The sequence below is a fragment of the Parasteatoda tepidariorum genome, chromosome 9, assembly GCF_982258835.1.
Source record: "Parasteatoda tepidariorum strain Cologne lab strain chromosome 9, Ptep-v5.0, whole genome shotgun sequence".
Lineage (NCBI taxonomy): Eukaryota > Metazoa > Arthropoda > Arachnida > Araneae > Theridiidae > Parasteatoda > Parasteatoda tepidariorum.
The window spans coordinates 28,084,797-28,105,637 of NC_141763.1; the positions used below are offsets into that span (position 1 = coordinate 28,084,797).

Consider the following 20,841-nt stretch of genomic DNA (forward strand, 5'->3'; position numbering starts at 1 on the left):
GTGCTAGTATGATTAATAATATCCATGCAAAACCATTTTATGCTTAAATAAAACTGTACCATCTACATTAAGTGTAAATTTAGGATTTCGATAATGTTTAAGAGTTAATTGTATTTCTACGCAGTTTATAAGGTGTCCCGTACTTTCTGCAATTAATTTAAATTTTTAAAAGGAAGGCAAAATAGTCTACTCATTGGGGATAGCAAATATTAATTTCATCGAGGATGAAACAAAAAGGCAATCGAAATCTAACAAATCCTTATTTAAAAAAGCGGGAAGTAAAACATCAAAACAAGATAAATAGTCCGTTTTTGAAACTGTGAAGTGTTTCTAATAATCATGGTATTACTCTTCACAATTTTAATAATCAAACGATCAATACGTTTACTTGTTTGGGTTTATTTTAGAAAAGGATAATAAAAACCCAATTTAAAATGTGTCATGACAAAACTTTCGTAATTGTCATAAATGGCTTAAGGGCCGCGATGGCTCAAGGGATAGACGCTTCACCTACCAATGAGGTAACCAAGTACGAATCCCAGCATAGACTGGTTGATACGAAATCTACCCCGTCTGACACCAAGCACAGTTCTAACGTGAAATATCTTTCATGGTAGATGAATCATGGGTTATTGTTCCCTTGCCGTCAGGCTTACCGCTAGAAGTTTTCTTCTCATTATAACGCAAATGCAGGTTAGTTTCATCAAATAGTCCTCAACGAGGGCTAGTTTGTACCAATGCTTCATCCAAATGTTCCCTGGGTTAGGTTCAAAACACATAATTGAACATTGATAGTCGTAAACTCAAAATTGGGTCGTCTTTTCGACGGCAGTTATGAAATAAAAATAAAATATCTATATAATTACTGATTTATTTTTGACAATATGCGTAAAACTTTTCTTTTTTTAACATAGAGATTACAGTTAAAAAGGAAAAAAAGAGAGGACGTGCTTTAAAGTGGGTGAGAACTGCTTATAGAAGCGTATTTAGTTTATTCAAGAAGAGAGGATCAAATTAATTACAAGTAAGTTCTTTATTTTATAATTTTCTTTAAAAAAAACTTGAAAAATTATGATACAAATATGTGACACTTAAAAATTATTGTACTGGGCTCAGAATATCACTTAAATGCCTAAGATGGGGTCATAGATATGATCGCAGACTATTGAATCGCGATAACTCATAAAACTAATTAAAAGATAAGCTATTAATATAATACTCATAATCCCTGTAGCGGAAACCCTCTAGCACGGGATTGAGTGCTGTATATCATTTTATAATCTGCAGATTTTTCATCCGAGTTATCTTTTAATTATTAAAAAAAAGCAAAGGGACAAATAGCAAAAAATTGCTGAAACTCCTTTTTAAAATATCTATAAATTTGTTTTTAAGAGAAATTAAAAAGGTGAATGTCGAGAACACCGCAAAGAACAAAAAGTAAAAAAAATTTATGTTGCTTGAATACAGATTTAACTGTATACGAATTTATTGATATTTCTTAGGTTCATTGTATTAAATACAACTTAAATTTAAAGAATGTAAAGTTGTTAAATATAAGGACATTACATTTACAAATTTTGCCACATGTATGTTAGATTAAGCTTAATATTTACTATCTGTAATATCTGTCTGACTGCAACGAGACAGCAGACAAACTTGGATTCATGAATATAGATCCACTATCTACAGTGGGATGACAATGATACATTGATATGAATAAGCATTTCAATATATGACAATGAACAATGACAAGACAATGAACATTTTTATACGATTTCATAGTTTAATTTTAACCAGGAGTTTTTAAAACTCATTTGAGGGAATACTAAATGTCCCCACTTTTCTGATACATGGGTAATGGGGGGAAAAGACGATAATACATTTCAGTTTATGATGCGATGCGTTAAAGTCATACGTTTTTAAATGTTATTTTCAAAGGAGCAGACAAGTATATTTGTTTGTATATAAACCTTTATGTTCCTAATAAACTTGTACATTTAGACAAAAAATATACTAAACTGAAAACATCATTTTGAAGAAGAAAAAAATTTGTTTTTCGAAAAGAACTAATTTGAGATTTGAAATCCCCACACCCGAGTTAAATGAGATCACGTAATTGTACAATTTCAACAAAAAATTTTCACCCCAGTGAAGGAACTGAAAAATTTATTTTTGTCAGAAAAATTACCATTCAATCTAAAATCTCGCTTTCTTCTTGTATTATCATTTGTTGTATGCATCTTTTGTTATAATCATTAAGACATAAAATACTTTTCTTCCAGATTATATTATTGACAGACTATTGCTTTGCATGACGGACAATTTATAGTCATTGCAAAAAGCGACTTTAAAGTGAAAATTATATTGGAAAAATAATAAAATGGTGAAGACTCTTGAAAAGTGTTTCGTTGACGGACTTAAATCCTGAACTGACGTTTGGAAATTATGAAATGATGCTGACTGAAAGGCTTACCATTTATTAATATACGACGGAATTTTTTTTTTGCATGACTGACTAATGTTTTGCAAGACGGACTATTGTTTTGTAAGACGAACTATTGTTTTGTAAGACGGACTATTGTTTTGCATGACAGACAATTTTTTAGTCATTGCAAAAAAAAAAAGACTTTTACAGTGAAAATTTACAATGGAAAAGTAATAAAATGGTGATGAATCTTGAAAAGTTTTTCAATGACGGACTTAAATCTTGAGTTTTCATTTGGAAATGATGATGACCGAAAAGTTTACCTTTCACTCATGTACGACGGACTACTGTTTTGCAGAACGAACTATTGTTTTGCAGGACGGACTTCTGTTTTGCATAAGACAGATTATTATTTTGTATGACAGACTATTGTTTTGCATAAAGGACTATTGTTTTGCATAACGGACTTTTGTTTTGCATTACGGACAATTTATAGTCATTGCAAAAAGCGACTTAAAAGTAAAAATTTACATTGAAAGAGTAATAAAATGATGATGACTCTGAAAAGTTTTCATTTTACATATGTATGACAGACTTATGTTTTGCATGATGGACAACTTGAATCAATCCAGAAAGATAATCAAATTTTCTTTCTTAAATTATATTTACTGCTATAATGTTATTCTTCATTGTCTAAAACTGTTATTTGGTAAATGTTTCAAAATTTATTTATTTTCCTTTTAAGGAAATAAAGAATTATTTTCATAATACCTTTTTGTCGTTAATTCATTAAAATACACGCAATTGTAAAGATTCTATTTAAATCTTTTTTTAATAAATTATCTTAATTGTCTTATAACACATTATCAAACTCTATACAAAATTATTTATGCATTTTTTATAATTAAAATTATTAATAACCGAAAACGTTTTGATTGGTAATGTATAATTAGTTTTATTAATGTTAAAAAATGTGTAATAAAACATCACTTTTCAAAAGGATTACCAAGGTATTTCCTTAAATTTCATTTTAAATTACAGAGCTTAGTGATTTACATAGGTTTTAATATGCAAAAAAGAAATTGTTTATGATGTTTTACAATATTTAAAAAAAGAATCTTTATTGCAGACTTCAATCTAAAGAAGGAATAGCATTTTAACCGCATATTACAAAATCTTTATCATATTAGTTTTAGAGAACTTATTTTCGGTGACTCATTCAAAATAAATATGACCTTGGACACGACTTCTCCATAACTATTGCTCGGAGGCTCATTGAAATTCTTAAAACTTTAATCTAGATAATAACTGTACCCTGCGCGTGTTGCAACGCATCCATTCTGAATTGTAATTAAAAGAAATTGCGTATATCTCAATTAACACCATTTTATGTTCACATATCAATTTTTCTGTCCAATGTTAGTGAAAAAAATTTGACTATTTCGCGTTTCGCTGTTACAGCTTCGAATTAATCAGATGGTATTTAGTGGAGGGCAATTCTAAATAATTTAATTAACTGATTATGTTGATGGAAAAAATTTTGTAATTCAGCAACAATTTCTCGTTTAGTGTTCCGAGCATCGAAATGTTAAATAATTTTCTCAAAAAATGAAATTTCTGTTAATATTAACGTATATTTATTACCACTAAACGGTTCTGCTATTATTGACAAGATCACTGTAGCTCCATATCTATGTGTAGACATTAGCTTCGTGAAATCATTAGTTAGGTTAGACCCATTATTTATTAATTAAAAGGAAGGTAAATCAAATATGACATATGAGGAAATTTCTGCTAGCATTAACGTGAATTTTCTGCTACTAAACGGTTCTTTTATTATTGGCATCATCAGTTAGCAAAATCATTCACAATATAATGACGCTCACTGTTCGAAACTAGTGTTTTGTCTTGTTACTACATATGAAAGTGTAAAGAGTTTTGCCATTCTGCAAAACTTCACAAGGATTGAGTGATAAGTTGCAATAATATTACATTCGTCTCTTCCAGTCCCATGTCTGCACTAGCCTCTTTCTCCCCTACATTGTATACTTGTAAATAAATAGTCCTTTGAAAATAAAATAAAAATTATTTTGGCTCTACAATAATTTTGTGAACCCTTTATAAGCTATTTATTTCTCTGGATATAAAAACTAAATAATACTAATTTGCTAAATTGAAAATATTAATTCAGGAATTGACAGTAAATTTTGAGGACAAATTTCTTTTGAAAAACGAAAAAAAAATTCAAAGAATTTCCAAATAGCTTTTTAAATCGGATTATGTATTTTGAAAATTGATCAATAATTTTTTAGTCACGAGTATGTTACATTTTCAATTTAGCTACCGATTTTTGAAGAGTTAGAGAGTTAAGAATCTTCTGAGTGTACGCTTGAGAATTAATGGAGGTAAATTTTATTTGAACGCACAAAATATACAACTAAAAACATATGTACATGCTTATCATTTACACGTCAGACATTAGGCACATTGTAGTGATTGAATTCCTAAATTTTCAACAAGGAGTACATGTCTTTAATAAATCACCACAATTGTTAAAGCAACTAGCACTTGTATCCACCATTTCCATAAATGAGAACGATGAGCTTCATTAGGACTTCTGTATTCATTGGGTCCTTGACAGTGTTCTTTATTGCGGCCGATGCAAGCAGCATAGGCCATAGCGTGTGCTATGTATTGCTGGTCATACACGCCAGTAAAAAGATGAGCCATGGGTCCTATAGCGTACACACCAACATCTTCGCCTCCGTGTGATGCTGAGGATCGTGGTACAGTTGCTTGCTGCAGATAGTCTTTATTTGCTGTGGGAGGCAAAAAGAAAGATGCATCATTTCAAGAAATCATTTTCAAGAATCATCGTTTTAATATTTCATTATTTTCAAGAATGTACTTACAAGAGAACACTTTCGAAAGTAATGGGGTTATTTATTGCTGCCTGTCTTGGGAAAAAATCAGCTATTGACTGGGAAAGATCAAAGAATTTCAGCAAATTTCTCAATTTTCATAAAGTGAAAAATTTCTTAAAATTTTCCCTGAATAATGAATTATTTGATAAAATTTTCCCTAAACTCTGCAAAGTGTTCTCTAGTTTGTGACAGTAATAGAAAATGAGACAATCCTGTCACTGTACAATGGAATATGAGTATCATAAATTGAAAAGAATAGTCACATTTGGGTATAGAGTGTATCCTAGTTATTCACCAAACTATAAAAGTAGTGTTAATTACCGGGATTAAACGATCTTCATTGATAACACACACTCCAGGTCCAAAATCTGGTCCATCGTAATGTAGAACTTTATTTATAATTTAACATTGTTATTCCTTAATATGAGATTTCTTTAAAAACTGAAAAATAAGATTTTTACTATGTGTGTAACATTGAACGAATTTTTAAAAAAATATTCTTATGCTTTTGATCTATGTTTTTATCTGGTCAAGTGCTTAGTTATTTAAAAGTTATTTGATTATCAAATCAAATAGTTTAGAATCAACTCTATAGAAACATGGTGAAAAATCGTACGCTACAAACAAAAATTTAATCAATTATAAACAAAGGTTATTTTGTTCGTTTATAATGGGACTTGATGGTTAATAACTATAAGAAAATTAAACATAAGTTGTCTGAATTAAACCTAAAATACTAATGTCGAATTTTACCTAGAAATTAATTCTTGCAACAAATCAGAATATTAATTTAAAGTTGAAATCAGTCTGGAACTTGTTTAATGCTATAAAACAAAAAAAAAGTTAAAACAGTACTCAAAGTTTTCGAGCTTTTTTAAAAATTATTACACAATGTTGATAAATATAGTTCCAATTAAAAAATACTCATATGGTGCACAAATTAAACTAAATAATTCATGACTATAATTATAAACTAACATTGAAATCGCTAAGTAATAATCGAAATAGATTAAAAAAGTCTTTGAGTGAATTTTAAGATCCACTTATATTAAAAGTGAAAAACATTTTCATTAAACCATTGATAAATTAAAAAAATAGATTTTAATAAATTAAAAATAGATTTTTTTTTTTGCTTATAAAAATAAATAACTTTCAAAAACATTCTGAATTTTTGAAAACGTATTAAAGAGGCTACACTTATGGTCTTGACAGAAAATTTTTCCAGGAGTTCTGTTGAACGTGATTTGGTACAATGAAAATGAACATACCTGTATTAACACCTGTTATATTTGACCTGCCTTTGTCTGTAATTTTGTATCCGGGACCAGAAGTGTACATCAGAGATGTATATGGCATACGATCCACGTTTGAAATCTCAGCTATTCCTAAATAAATAAATTCATACCATTCAATGATAAGGAATAAGCATAGATAGTATCCAATATATGCTTATTAGGACGAATATTATTATGAACATTTAATTAAGGATTTTGTATAATATGCTGCTGTTGTTGTTGTTAATTTACGTCGCACTAGAGCTGCACAATGGGCTATTGGCGACGGTCTGGGAAACATCCCGGAGGATGATCCGAAGACATTCCATCACAATTTTGATCCTCTGCGGAGGGGATGGCACCCCCGCTTCGGTAGCCCGACGACCTGCTTGTATAATATGCATTACTGAAAACATATCCTTATAATGTAAATTTATAAACTATATCGGGCTCTTGAAACTTAAGAAGAAGAAGACCTCTGATACACAGACACGTGACTTATGACTTTAGTTGCAGGTGATTGTTTACAAACAAGAAGGCGCGTTAAATTAGAGCTAAATTTCTCCACATAATCTAGAATGTTAATTAACGTCACGTTAAATAAGTACAACGCCGTTTCGCATATAGAATTTGTTAAAATATAATTCTTTCTTGTCTATTTCTTTTATTTAAACAAGATTTATTATTTGCATGTGTATTTTATGGTAACTATGTTTGTTTTTGTATTGTGTTTCTAGAAACCTCGGGCCATAATTAGTTTGTTTATATTCTAAACAGCTTGGTGCCTGTCTTTGTGTTAAGTAAGAAATAAATAGTGAAAGAATCAGGGAAACCTTTGTGAAAGTGAATGTGTCCCTTGAGAGAATTGATACTTGGCGGGTTAGACTTACTCAAAATAGAATAGAAAGAACAATTGCTAACAAAAGCAAATGTCTCGTGTAAACAGCCAATCAGGATCGATATGCGCGCACTGCGACGCTTGCTGGCATTCATTTGTAATTGTTTTTGAAAAATGATGTTATTACTGATGCAGTATATTGTAATTGTTTTTGAAGATAATGTGTATTACCATCACCACCTACATCAAAAATATTCCACACGGTTTTATATAAGTACTCTGCGCGGACTATTTAAAAAATGAACCAGTGGTGCGAATGAATCCAAATAAACATTCGTTCGTTGTTGTAGAACTGGGCATCTGAGGCCTAAATGGCCCTTTTATTTTAAAAGCAAATGAGAGAAATTTATCATATATATTTGAGAATTGAATCTGTAGTGGCTGACAAGTGAATAAGGCAAACAAATCATATTCATAAATTAGACAAATTTTTAGACTTATGTTTGATACCAATTTCTTATTTTAACTAGATTCTGTGTAAAATGATTCTTTCGTAATGCCCAGTAATTATGTAAATGATGATGATGAACTTGCTAGCCTTTCAAAGTTGTCTAATCGAACTAACTGTAGGGAGGCGTTGGTATTGCTGATGCAGTATATCGTGCTTATTTCCAAGAAACCAATTTATTTCTTGTAATATCTATTTTTATTAAAGTTCAGAATTGACGTTGATTCTGCTTAGAAGTTGACGTATTTTGCAATGCCATGTGAAATGTTAAAGGGTCCGGAGACCCCTTCTAAAACAGGAAATGGACACTTACCAAATATATCAGTTCCAACAGGTGCGTATCCAGCGAAAACCATTCCTTGGGAATGGTCAGATGTTACTATAACCAGAGTGTCTTCTCTAGAAGTGTAGTCCAAGGCCACACGGACAGCATTCTCCAAGTCGAGAGCTTCAGAAACGGCTCTCACTGCCTTGCCGCTGTGATGCCTCTTGTCTATCAGGCCTCCTTCCACAAGTAAGAAAAAACCTTTACTGTTTTTTGAGAGAATCTTTATTGCTTTCTTAGTCATTTCAGCTAAGGTAGGTTCGTCAAAGTCTGATTTCTGATCCGGCCTGTCTGTCACATCATACATGTGAGCGGGTTCAAAAAGTCCTGCAAACAAATATTGGAGAAAGGTTCTTAGTATGCGTAAACTCTTTTTAAAATTAAGATTATAACATAATTACGATGATTATTATTATTAAATCGAATATAGTTGTACATTATAAAGAATTGGCAAAATTTTCAAAGCTTAAAAGCACCGCAGTGTTATAAATAAAAATGTTTGCAAATGTGCAAATCCCAGAAAAGGTGTCCTAATATGGGTTAAAACCAAGATGCATAGGAACCAATTAGAATCATAGATTTTAAAAATCAAATCCTTAAAATGTTTACCTACTATGAAAAATTAGTAATCCAAACAACAAACATTCCCAAATCAAAATTCTTGATAGTCCAATCAAAACATTTTGATGGTTTATGTTGGTTTCAGTGCGATTTATCCCTTATGATCCCGATTGGTTCCAGTCCAAAATCATTTGATGGTAATCATCGTCCACCATTTTCCATTATGAGTTCATGGTTTTTGATATGCAAACAAATTTCCATCATTCCGTGATCGAAGATGCTACTTTAATACTATGATGGTTAACCATCAAGAGAAGTTTGATTCTCATGGACCAACACGACCATGGTTATTTATAGACAATTCTAAGACGAAATGGAATATTAAAAAAACATAAATTATTCACTCCCATTTGACAAAAAATAATGTACTTCAATGCCGAAATTAATTCCCAAAGAAGAATTTTTTCAAACACCATCCATGAACTTAAAGCAGCCAATAAAAGCTTTTGTATTCACCCTATAGTCGTTTCACTTGCGTCTTCTATTGTTTTTGGTTGATTCTATTACACACAATACTATAGGAGTGAAGCATATTTGGGAACGCATATCAGTTTCACTGTATCATCACACTGCAACATACCTCAGTCATACCATGAGCCAGAACTTATTATTTTATTATCCTGAATTTCTTTTTTATTATTATTTACATAAAAAGTCTATCCCATTCGGATTTATGACTATTATGTTTAACTACTCAACCTTGTTATTTTGAGCACAACCCAGAGTATAATAGAACTTTTGAATCCAGCATTGGAGCAAAGCCACTCGTAGAGGACTTTTTGCTGGAACTAACAAACGATTGCATTGCATGGAAAAGAAAATCGCGAACACTCCCACGGTTAACCCAAAGTCAAAAGCATCCTAAATCATCATGTCTAACACTGGAGATATTTCACCTAGATCTAGATCTGTAATCGGTGCGATCCGAGAGCAATAATCGAATCTACCACCTACTAACAGTATAAGAACCCTCGGATCGTCTCATAAGGGTGGCGAGCTCTCTACCGCTTGAGCCAAGCCTGTGGTCTTAAAAACCTGTTCTTTTCTAACTGATTGTCTCCACTATGTATTGAAAAATCCACTTACACATTAATTTTGCCTACACTTAACATAAATATGTAAGAAAAATGCCATTTTGTTCCAATCATCTTGTGGTGAGCATTTTAAAGTGTGGACAAAATTCTACAAATTTCTATTTTTATTTCGAACCATTTTATAAAGTCTTTTGCAGAAAACAAAGAAGTTGGCAATCCAATGATTTAAATGCCTTATAAATGTAAATGACATACCTAGGAGGTAATCTATTTTTTTAGGATCCACTTTTTCAAATTCTTTTTTATTCCAAACATAGCGATGTTTCTGTTTATTTTGTTCCCTGAGTTTTTTCCAGTCCTCAATAAGCTGACGATGATCTCCCCTTTTGCCTCGTTTCTCGGGATATTCCGGATCAAACGTTGTGTTAGACATTAAACCTTCACGTCCACCACCTAATATCACCTGCAAATCCGAAAAAAAAGACATTCGTGAAAAAAATGACAGTTTTGAAAAGGCTTGTGAAAAAATAATACTTTTGAGTAAACGCTATCAGAGATCTCTTTGGTTTTTATAAAGGTAGTAAATTTACATTAATTCTGGTAAGAATTCGTTAAAAGATATAACTTTAACGTTTAGGGTTAACATCACTTTAACGTTTAGGGTTAGCGTTAAGAGGAAACTACTAACTTGCAAGTTTTTGCCCGGGTAGTTCTCAACCAGTTGTCGGGCAATGTCTTTGCACATTAGACGATCGCCTTCGTTTTTGATGTTGCTGTCGAATTCCCACCATCTATCAGGACTATGTGCATATAAAGGAGCTGGTGTTGCATGTGTCACTCGCATATTTGTAACCAAGCCAACAGATTTTCCTGAGAATGCAAAATTTTGAAAATACATTGTTCAATATTTAAAAAAACGTAATAATGGGTTTAAATAAAAGGCAAACAAAACATGGTTATCAATAAACTGTTTCAAACTTGAATTTTAAAACTTGGAGATTTTTATTTTTTAAAGTAAGCGATATATTTTCTTAAACAAGTTCAAATTGTAAGGGAGCTATAAAAAATGTTATTATAAATATCTCAGAGAAACATAAGAAATGTGAATCTGAAAGCTCAACTGCTAAAGATCTTTCACTCGATTGCTGAGATTGGCATTAACCCCTTGGACACGGGTGATTCAGAATAGCATTCGTACAAAATCAGAATCAAGTTGTAATTAAATAAAAAACGGTAACTTAGATGTAGTCGTTGCTAAATTGACAGACTTACTTTACTTTTACTTTAATTATTGATTGTTTAATCATATATATAATCAATGTTAATTTAAAGTATAACTAAATAGTTTTATTTTGAGCAAAGTAATGGTGAATTAAATAAATCAAACAATTATAACTCCGCCCACAAATAAACTGCTAAAGAATTACTTTGATAACCAGTTTTATCTTTTTACCCTGATTGATACGGTTTTATGCTGGCACGTATTTGTGACAGTCGGCGCGAAAGGGTTAAATCACCATATTACCTATCGCCTAATTCTCCCAATTTTTTTCGGCTACGGGAACCCATAATTATAAACTTCTTTTGGCAGAACCCTTTTATAAATTACATTTATTAAGGCAATCGTGAACATTATCACCATAGAAGACCACTTTAAAAATGTTTAGTTTGATGAATGAAGATTTTTCATCCATATAGCATTAATAATATTAAAATAGGTTTTATATCCGACAGCTAAATTTTCAGTCCTTGTGCTGTATGCAGTCTAGTTATAATTTTTTTGGTTTGTTTTGGTGTCTATACATAAGCTGAAAATGAATAAAATAAGCCGAATAATAGTTTACCTATAAATGAAAACTAAAAGGAACTGCTATAATCGTTGAAAATGGCTATTAGGGAAACATAATTCTTCATTAAAAAATTTGGTTATTTTATTTTGATTGGAAAATCAATGCAATGTTCACTAATGCAATGTTTAATAAATAATTGCTCTTTTCATAATTTATTCAACATATTGTTATTATAAATATTATATTCTCTTTTAAGAAATGTTATTTCTATTTCTTTGTCATTTTACTTGCAATAATTTCATAAAGGCAACAGAAAGATTAAATAAATTATGAATTACAGGTTGAATCTAAATATAATCGGAGGTTTCGAACCTTATCACTGGTTATGAAAATACCAACTTGAGGAAGCCCTTTAACTCTTTAACGGAACCCTAGGGTAGGGCTCCGTGAAGCAGCGTTTAGGAACCGTTCTTCAAGAGCAACATAGCTTTTCTGTGTGACATTTATTCATTTTTCATGGGTACCATAAATCATAGAAAAACAAAGTGAGAAACATAGACCACTGCAAACGATGACGTCATCAGCGAAAATAGCTTTAATTTACGAAAATATTCAGAATTTTAGGTTTGAAGAACTGTTTGAAACCAGTATTCTTAAATACAAAGCACCAACAGTTAATTTTTAGAAGTACAGTGACCGAGGAAGGAGTCTTTAATCCCATTATTACAAAATCGATGTAATAATGGTATTAAGACTCCTGTTGATAATGGAATGATTATTTTTTAGAAATATTTTTGTAATAGTGTTACAAGGAATTTAGTAACATTTAAATCGTTTTTCTCTTGCTGTTAGATACGGTTAAATTTTCTAAGCTCCATTTATCTTTAAAATCCTGAATTTAACTATTTAGTTGAAAAATGGTTATGATATTAAATTTCGATTTAGTTAAATGATATAATTACATAAGCTTAATTTTAAATTAATAAAAATGTTATTTAAATTAATGATAATGTAGATAAATAAATCAATAATTATGTAAATTATTAAATTAATAAAAATTATAATCTGTAGGAAAATATTAGTCCAAAGTACGAGTACTATTCCAAATTACTAGGCACCAGCAGTTAGATATTTGTACAATGACCGAGCTACTAGAATTTGTAAACCCCCGTTAATAATAATACAATAATTTGAAAATACATATTTCTGTTATAATGTTTCAAGGGATTCAGTCATATTTAAATATGGCTTTTAATTGATAAAATCGATGTCATATTAAATTTCGGTTTAATTGAATGATATAATACATAATTAATTTTAAATTAATCGCTCGATGAAAAAAATATAATCAGTGCCTTTGTTTTATCTTCCTGAAAAGGAAGTTACAATATTTATAGCATTAAAAGATGTGCTAAAGATGTGTTATGATACCATGTGTTTTCGCCTTTGCAATTAATTAAGAGGAACGAAAAGAAGAAAAAAAAAACCCAAACAAGACATAATAAAAAAAAATCCTCCCATCCTATTCACAACTTACACAAAAAACTAAAATAACGATGCTCGTAAAATAAAGAAATAAATCCATAAAAAATAATGCGACACACAGATCATCATCAAGTGTTCCACTCAGTGAGGTCACCGAAATTAAAACCCGAACTGAAAAAAACGAGTTGAACTCGTAAAGCTGATTTGACTGAAGGAGATGAGAAACACTGTCATGGTGCGCCGAATATAGTTTTTTAAGTCAACATGATGGTTTTTGCTTTAGATAGGTGTAAAAACTTAACGTCTTTTAAGATTTATGACACTTGTGAGGATTTCCTTTTCACTAGGGCATGGTCTCTGTAAAAACATGATAGATAAATAGCCGTTTTCTGCGAATAACAAGGCCGTTTGGTTCCTCATTTGGATGTTACGTCAGACTGCTGTAGCACTTTTAACGCTTCATTTGAGGTTGGAATCTTTTTTAACTAAATGTAAAAGGCACTTGAAAGCCACTTTCGTAAATTTTTTTTAAAACTATTATATACTTGAGATTCACTACTTTAGACTGCGATGCATCCTCAGTAACTACTACTCTTAGAATCTGTTTTAAAAGTGTTTAAACTGCGTTATTTAACTTAACATAGCTTCGTATTTCAAAATACGTAAGATAGAAATCAACAATGAGCGCAGCTCTGATCAAAAAAATTTTTTTAAAAAATGGTAGTTTTTTTATTTTATATATCCGTGGTTGAACAGCCGACCTAATTTGGGGTTTACTACTGATGTTCAACTCTGCAGCCTTATAATTTTGAAACCAATCCAGAAGACAAGGGAACTCCTGGATCAAGTATTGGGAGAAATTTGCCTTCGTGGAGAACTTTTTGGTGGAACTAACCCGAATTTGCGTTACGTGGAGAGGAAGACCACGAGAACCTCCCACGGTTAGCCTGACGGCAAAGGGACTCTAACCCATGATCGGTCTACCACTGAGGTTATTTCACGTCAGCACAGTGGTCGGTGCAAGCCATATAAGGAATTCGTATCGATCAACCATCGTCGGGATCGAACCCCGGTTCACCTCATTGGAGGACGAACGCTCTATCCCCTGAGCTATAGCGGCTCCGGTAGTTTGTTTTAAAATAAAAATTGATAGCTCTAGTTTTCATTGCTGTAAAACACACACAATTTCTTTAAATTTTTAACTTATAGCGAGAGCCAAAATATTTCTATTTCCCATAAAACTAATTGAGAATTGGTATGATTCTCCGTTCACTTATTTTTAATGGAGAGCTATAGCCGCTGTTTTAATTACGCCGGTTATTATTTTAAAATTTATCAATTATGAACAAATAAAAATTTAAAAGAATTTTTCGTTACCATTTATTTCTACGGGTCTTCTTTCATAAGTATTTCAAAATAAAAACTTCAAAAATATATTAAAATTTCAAAAATTCTGCTTCTTTAAATTTTTGTTTCAGTATGACTACCAACTACGCTTTTTGTTAAATATAATTCAAAATTAATAGTTATATTTGACAAGTTTAGGCATACTCTCCAACTACTACAAGGATGCCACAGCAACTAAAAATTAAAGAAGTGGTAAAAACTCAATTCATTTTTTGTTTAGTTAATTATTAAGTCGTAACTGCCACTATGACATACATTGTAAATTATTCATATTTAAAGGAAAATATTTAATGCCATTCGCAGCTTTAGTTCGAAAAATTTGTTGATTTTAGCTCTATTAGCAGATTTTTGCTGGTTATCACTCACCACTTTTTATTTTTTTTAATGGCATGTGGTATTGGTATCACTGCCACTCCATTATTTACGTAGTTTTAAAAAACGTTTCTCTAGTATTAATATCTCTAGTATGTTTCTCTAGTATGTTAATAATATAAAATTTAAAGAAATTGTTCACCATTGCATCTATATAATTTAAACCTATATTAATAGCGAAATCTTAGCAGCTGTTTTCACTAATAAAAAATTTTTGTAGTAGAAGCGATATAAAAATTGATTTTACAATTAGAAATAGAAAATACTTTAACTATTCAAGCAATTAATATTTATAAACAATATTATGCGACTTTTTACTTAAGATATGTTGTGGTGATCAAAATCATTATAAATAGCTTTATAAAGCAAAGCTAAAAATATTGTATATAATTTGTTACCACTTTAAAAAATAAAAATTGATGCAAAAATCAAGAATAAAGCTCGCGAAATGCAATTCTGATATAAGTTTAACTTTAAATCTTTTAGTATTATAATCTATTTCGTATGTTCGCTACATGTAATAAATGTTACTTAACACGTTCACGCCGGGAAAAGTGAAAATACTAGTAGAAGAACTATTTCAATATTGGATAATATTCGGGAGGAGTTAATCTATTCTCAACAATAGCAATTCACTGTAAGGAAATTTATCACGGCGAAGAAACAATTCAGTATAAAAATTGCATCCGTTAAAAACAATTGGTAGTTATGGATTTTTATTATTCCCGGAAAAAAAGTAAAAAATGAAATTTTTTGTAACCAGTTTTTACTCCGGTGCGCTGCCAAGATGAGACAATCCATCGTGACCCATCGGTGGGTCACCCCGGCGTGAACGTGTTAAATACTCGAAGGCAATATTAAGAACACATTTTTCTCACAAACCTCATGCAATTATCATTTACTTGACCATTTACCTTCAGTCCTGCTAACTACTAAGATTTTTTTCAAAATATTTTATAGAGTGGTAGACTATTTAGTAATTTTGCCAACATTTTAAATGCTTCTCCGTGAGGGAATTGGAACAAAGTCGTTTTTCATATGAACTGAATCATTCATATACAGTGCTGTGAAAAATAACCTTAAATCAAACTAACAAAATAAAGAATCTTACAGTAAGACCTAAACTTAGCTACCACTAGAATAAATTTTCCTACAAAGCGTTGAGAGTGCTTTTCTGCAACATTGTATGTAATTTAATATTTTCATTAAATAATGTATCGCGATGGGTTTTTACGCTAATTAATGATAATTACATGACAGTGCGAAATCATGCAATAAAAGTTTCAATTATATTTGCCAAATAACTAACAATTATTTCAATGTAAAGTTTCCTTTAAGATTCGACTTTCCTTATCGCTAGAGTTTTTTCTGACATTTAAATGTAATAAAAATGTTCGAAGATAAAAACGTTTTTCTTTACTTTGTGTTATTTGAAAACCAATGTCATAATTAAATATTATTTATAACTTTATACATGATTTTGTTATATGGGAAGTTTGTTCTCTTTTCAATAACTATTTTTTCGCAATTTCTAAAAGCTTCCATTTTATAAATTCAAAATGGTACCTTTTTAGTAATTAAAAAAAATTTATAAAATTATAAAAACCGCACATTTAATAAACTTAAACAAATTAGCTATTTAGATAAGTTATAATTTTTGTTAGTTTTTTTTCCATTTTAAAGAGCTTTATATTTTAAAAAGTTTTTACAGTTTACTGCTTAATTTTACTATATGTTCTACATATTTTAGTAGAAATAAATATTTTTATATATATGTGGAAAGAAATGGTGGATTTTCGGGTTTCTTTTAGAAATTTTACTAGAAGTCTTTTAGTTTTTCTGCTCATTAATGGGTATAATGTAACGTAACTGAGTGATTAATTGAATTGTGAACAAATACTTCGTCAAGAGGTGGTACGAGATTAAAGGAGTTGTTTGAAGAAAACTTCCTTTTATCGTATATGTTGTTTGTTTTTGTAATTTTTTAAAAGAGTTTTTTATTTCTCCTTGTGTTTACTAGCTTATTTGTGATAAATTTACGAAAAAATAAAATTGCTAGAAGAACTTACATTTTAACTAATTTCATTTCTAGTAGTTGTGATTTTAGAGCATAAATACATCAATCAATTTACAGCAATAATTTAATAGTACATGAATCATTATTATCAGATTCGCAATAACAAATTACTTTTCTACTATAATAGCAAGTCGTCTTCAATAACCAGACAGGCCAAACTTTTCTTTTTCGTCTTCTTCTATTGCATACCTGCCAATTTTTAATCCTTTCGCGGATGATTTTCCCCAGTGATAGTAAATTCGAATTCAAATTACAATTTTAGGCCAAAATAAATGCTGTTTTTGGATAAAGCTTAGGTGGACTAATACGACAATATTTCATAGTAAAATACATACCCTCCAACTGCTACGGAATTTCCGTAGTTTCAGAAATCTTCTTTTCAGACTGTAGCAAAATTAATGTCTTAATATTTAAAAAAAATTAATTTTAGCGTAACTTATCCTCTATTACTTATAAAAGTGCAGGCCATATGGCTAGATTCTTAAGTTCTGATAAAAGTTTTATGAGACATCCATTTGCTTCAAAAATTTCTACTTTGGTTCGCTACCACTAGAAAGAATTATTTTCAAAATCCTCATAAGTTGGAGGGTATGTAAAATATATGCTTAAAGTTTTTAAAAATAGTGGTGGATTTAAATTTTAAATTAGGTTTATAAATGGAAGGAATATATAGAAAACATACATTTTACTACCACTTTAAATGTGGAAATTAAATTTTACGCCAAATGCGTAAAAGTTGGCAGGTATGCTATTGGCATGGCAACCCTTTGCGTGCCAGAGCCTTCCCTAGAACCTTCCATTCTGCTCTTACTAATTTTAAAATAATAATTCCTTACTTATTGTCCTATAATTATTTCTTTAATAATTAATAAATAATTCTCCTTAAAAGTGCATGCATCGTTTACTTCTAAAAAAATTCATTGTTCTGGAAAAGTGATACGCTACAGATAAGAGTATTTAAAAAGTGGGTTATCCATTTTTTAGAAAAATGGGAATCTCTTCTAAGCCATGCTGTTATTTTACAATGTATAGTTTATTTATCTGAGATATTAGTAATACTCACCCTCAGCCATTGCCCATTCTCCAATACATCTGACCTCCGTACCAGGTATGCTGGAACAGTCTGAGTGCTTTACTTTATCGGTGACTGCAACTCCTTCGTATATGGTTTTCACTCCACATAGAAAAGCTGTTGCTGTGGAAGCTGAATCTGGGACATACTTATCGGTGGCATACGTCTAATTGGAATTAAAAATATTTTAATATTACACAGCAAAATACTTTTCGGTGGCCTGCGTCTATTTAGAATTAGAAATATTTTAATATTACACATCAAAATACTTTTCGGTGGCCTACTTCTATTTAGAATTAAAAATATTCTAATATTACACAGCAGAATACTTTTCAGTGGAGAACGTCTAATTAGAATTAGAAATATTTTAATATTACACAGCAGACTACTTTTCGGTGGCCTACGTCTTATTAGAATTAATAATATTTTAATATTACACAGCAAAATACTTTTCGGTGGCCTACGTCTAATTAGAATTAGAAATATTTTAATATTACACAGCAGAATACTTTTCGGTGGCCTACGTTTATTTAGAATTAAAAACATTTTAATATTACACAGCAGAATACTTTTCGGTGGCCTATGTCTATTTAGAATTAGAAATATTTTAATATTACACAGCAGAATACTTTTCGGTGGCCTACGTTTATTTAGAATTAAAAATATTTTAATATTACACAGCAGACTACTTTTCGGTGTCCTACGTCTAATTAGAATTAGAAATATTTTAATATTACACCGAAAAATACTTTTCGGTAGCCTACGTCTAATTAGAATTAAAAATATTTTAATATTGCACGGTAGAATACTTAGCGGTGGCATATGTTTATTTAGGGTTAAAAATATGTTAATATTTCACAGCAGAATACTTATCAGTGACACACGTCTATTTAGAATAAAAAAATATTTTAATATTACACAGCAGAATACTTTTCGGTGACCTACGTCTAATTAGAATTAGAAATATTTTAATATTACACAGCAAAATACTTTTCAGTAGCCTACGTCTATTTAGAATTAAAAATATTTTAATATTGCATGGCAGAATACTTAGCGGTGGCATACGTCTATTTAGGGTTAGAAATATGTTAATATTTCAAGGCAGAATACTTATCAGTGACACACGTCTATTTAGAATAAAAAATATTTTAATATTACACAGCAGAATACTTTTCGGTGACCTACGTCTATTTAGGGTTAGAAATATTTTAATATTACTCAGAATACTTATTGGTGCCATACATAATTACTCAGCAGAATACTTATCGGTGTCATATGTAAATTTAGAAGTACAAATATTCTGATTTTACATAGCAGAGAGAATACTTATCTATAGCATACGTCTATTTAGAATTTGAAATATTTTAATATTACACGGCAGAATACTTAGCGGTGGCATACGTCTATTTAGGGTTAGAAATATTTTAATATTACTTAGAATACTTATTGGTGCCATACATAATTACTCAGCAGAATACTTATCGGTATCATATGTAAATTTAGAAGTACAAATATTCTGATTTTACATAGCAGAGAGAATACTTATCTATAGCATACGTCTATTTAGAATTAAAAATATTTTAATATTACACGGCAGAATACTTAGCGGTGGCATACGTCTATTTAGGGTTAGAAATATTTTAATATTACTCAGAATACTTATTGGTGCTATACATAATTACTCAGCAGAATACTTATCGGTGTCATATGTAAATTTAGAAGTACAAATATTCTGATTTTACATAGCAGAGAGAATACTTATCTATAGCATACGTCTATTTAGAATTAAAAATATTTTAATATTACACGGCAGAATACTTAGCGGTGGCATACGTCTATTTAGGGTTAGAAATATTTTAATATTACTCAGAATACTTATTGGTGCCATACATAATTACTCAGCAGAATACTTATCGGTGTCATATGTAAATTTAGAAGTACAAATATTCTGATTTTACATAGCAGAGAGAAAACTTATCTATAGCGTACGTCTATTTAGAATTTGAAATATTTTAATATTACTCAGAATTCTTATTGGTGGCATAAATAAATTTAGATTTAGAAATATTTTAACATTAAGCAGCAGAATACTGCGAATTCTTAAGTATAAGTCTATGTACTTATAATATCGAATACATAAGTATAAGCGGTCAAAGCATACAATGGTATACGTCAATTTAAAATTTGAAAAATTTTTTGCACTCGAAAGGTTGTTGTTGTTGTCTTCCGCTACTTGTCAACACTGACAAGACTATTTTAAAGAATGGTGGGTGCGTTTCTTGTTTTCAGTCGTGCCATATATGGCCAATAAATAGACTTCTGCTACACACATACGTCATAACTCGTTTTACAGGGAGACCACATTCACACACCATCCATTGAACATATCGTAATTTTGACTTGAACCGAAGTGAGATCAATTTTCGATCCTGTACCCCCACAGACATTGATTTGTTATGGGTACTTGGAGATCTTTGTGACCCCGGCAAATTCAGCATGCACCAATCACCATTTTGTACACGGGGAGTCTTCGGTCGGCGGAGATCGAATTCACGAACTTTTGGACATGGGCCCAACCTTGGCCAAAGAATACCTGAGGAGGCCTTTTCATTTCAATTCCAACCTTCAGTAAGGATAGGTTCGAAAAGGGACGAAATATATTGCACCTCCAAAACCCGTTTCACTGTCT

General features: G+C 30.7%; 1 protein-coding gene across 2 annotated transcripts in view; it reads right to left on the reverse strand.

Moving 5' to 3' along the window:
• Nucleotides 1-4,809: 4,809 nt before the first annotated feature.
• The window catches only part of LOC107447662 (alkaline phosphatase), a 37,506-nt gene continuing 21,474 nt past the window's right edge, over nt 4,810-20,841 (reverse strand). For both annotated transcript variants that reach the window (XM_071186370.2, XM_087151142.1), the window contains exons 4-9: nt 18,144-18,318; nt 10,638-10,819; nt 10,205-10,412; nt 8,283-8,621; nt 6,618-6,734; nt 4,810-5,244 (exon numbers count right to left, since the gene is read on the reverse strand). In XM_071186370.2, coding sequence (XP_071042471.1) covers nt 4,958-5,244; nt 6,618-6,734; nt 8,283-8,621; nt 10,205-10,412; nt 10,638-10,819; nt 18,144-18,318 — 1,308 coding nt within the window. In that variant the 3' untranslated portion in view covers nt 4,810-4,957. The remainder of the gene's footprint in view (nt 5,245-6,617; nt 6,735-8,282; nt 8,622-10,204; nt 10,413-10,637; nt 10,820-18,143; nt 18,319-20,841) is intronic.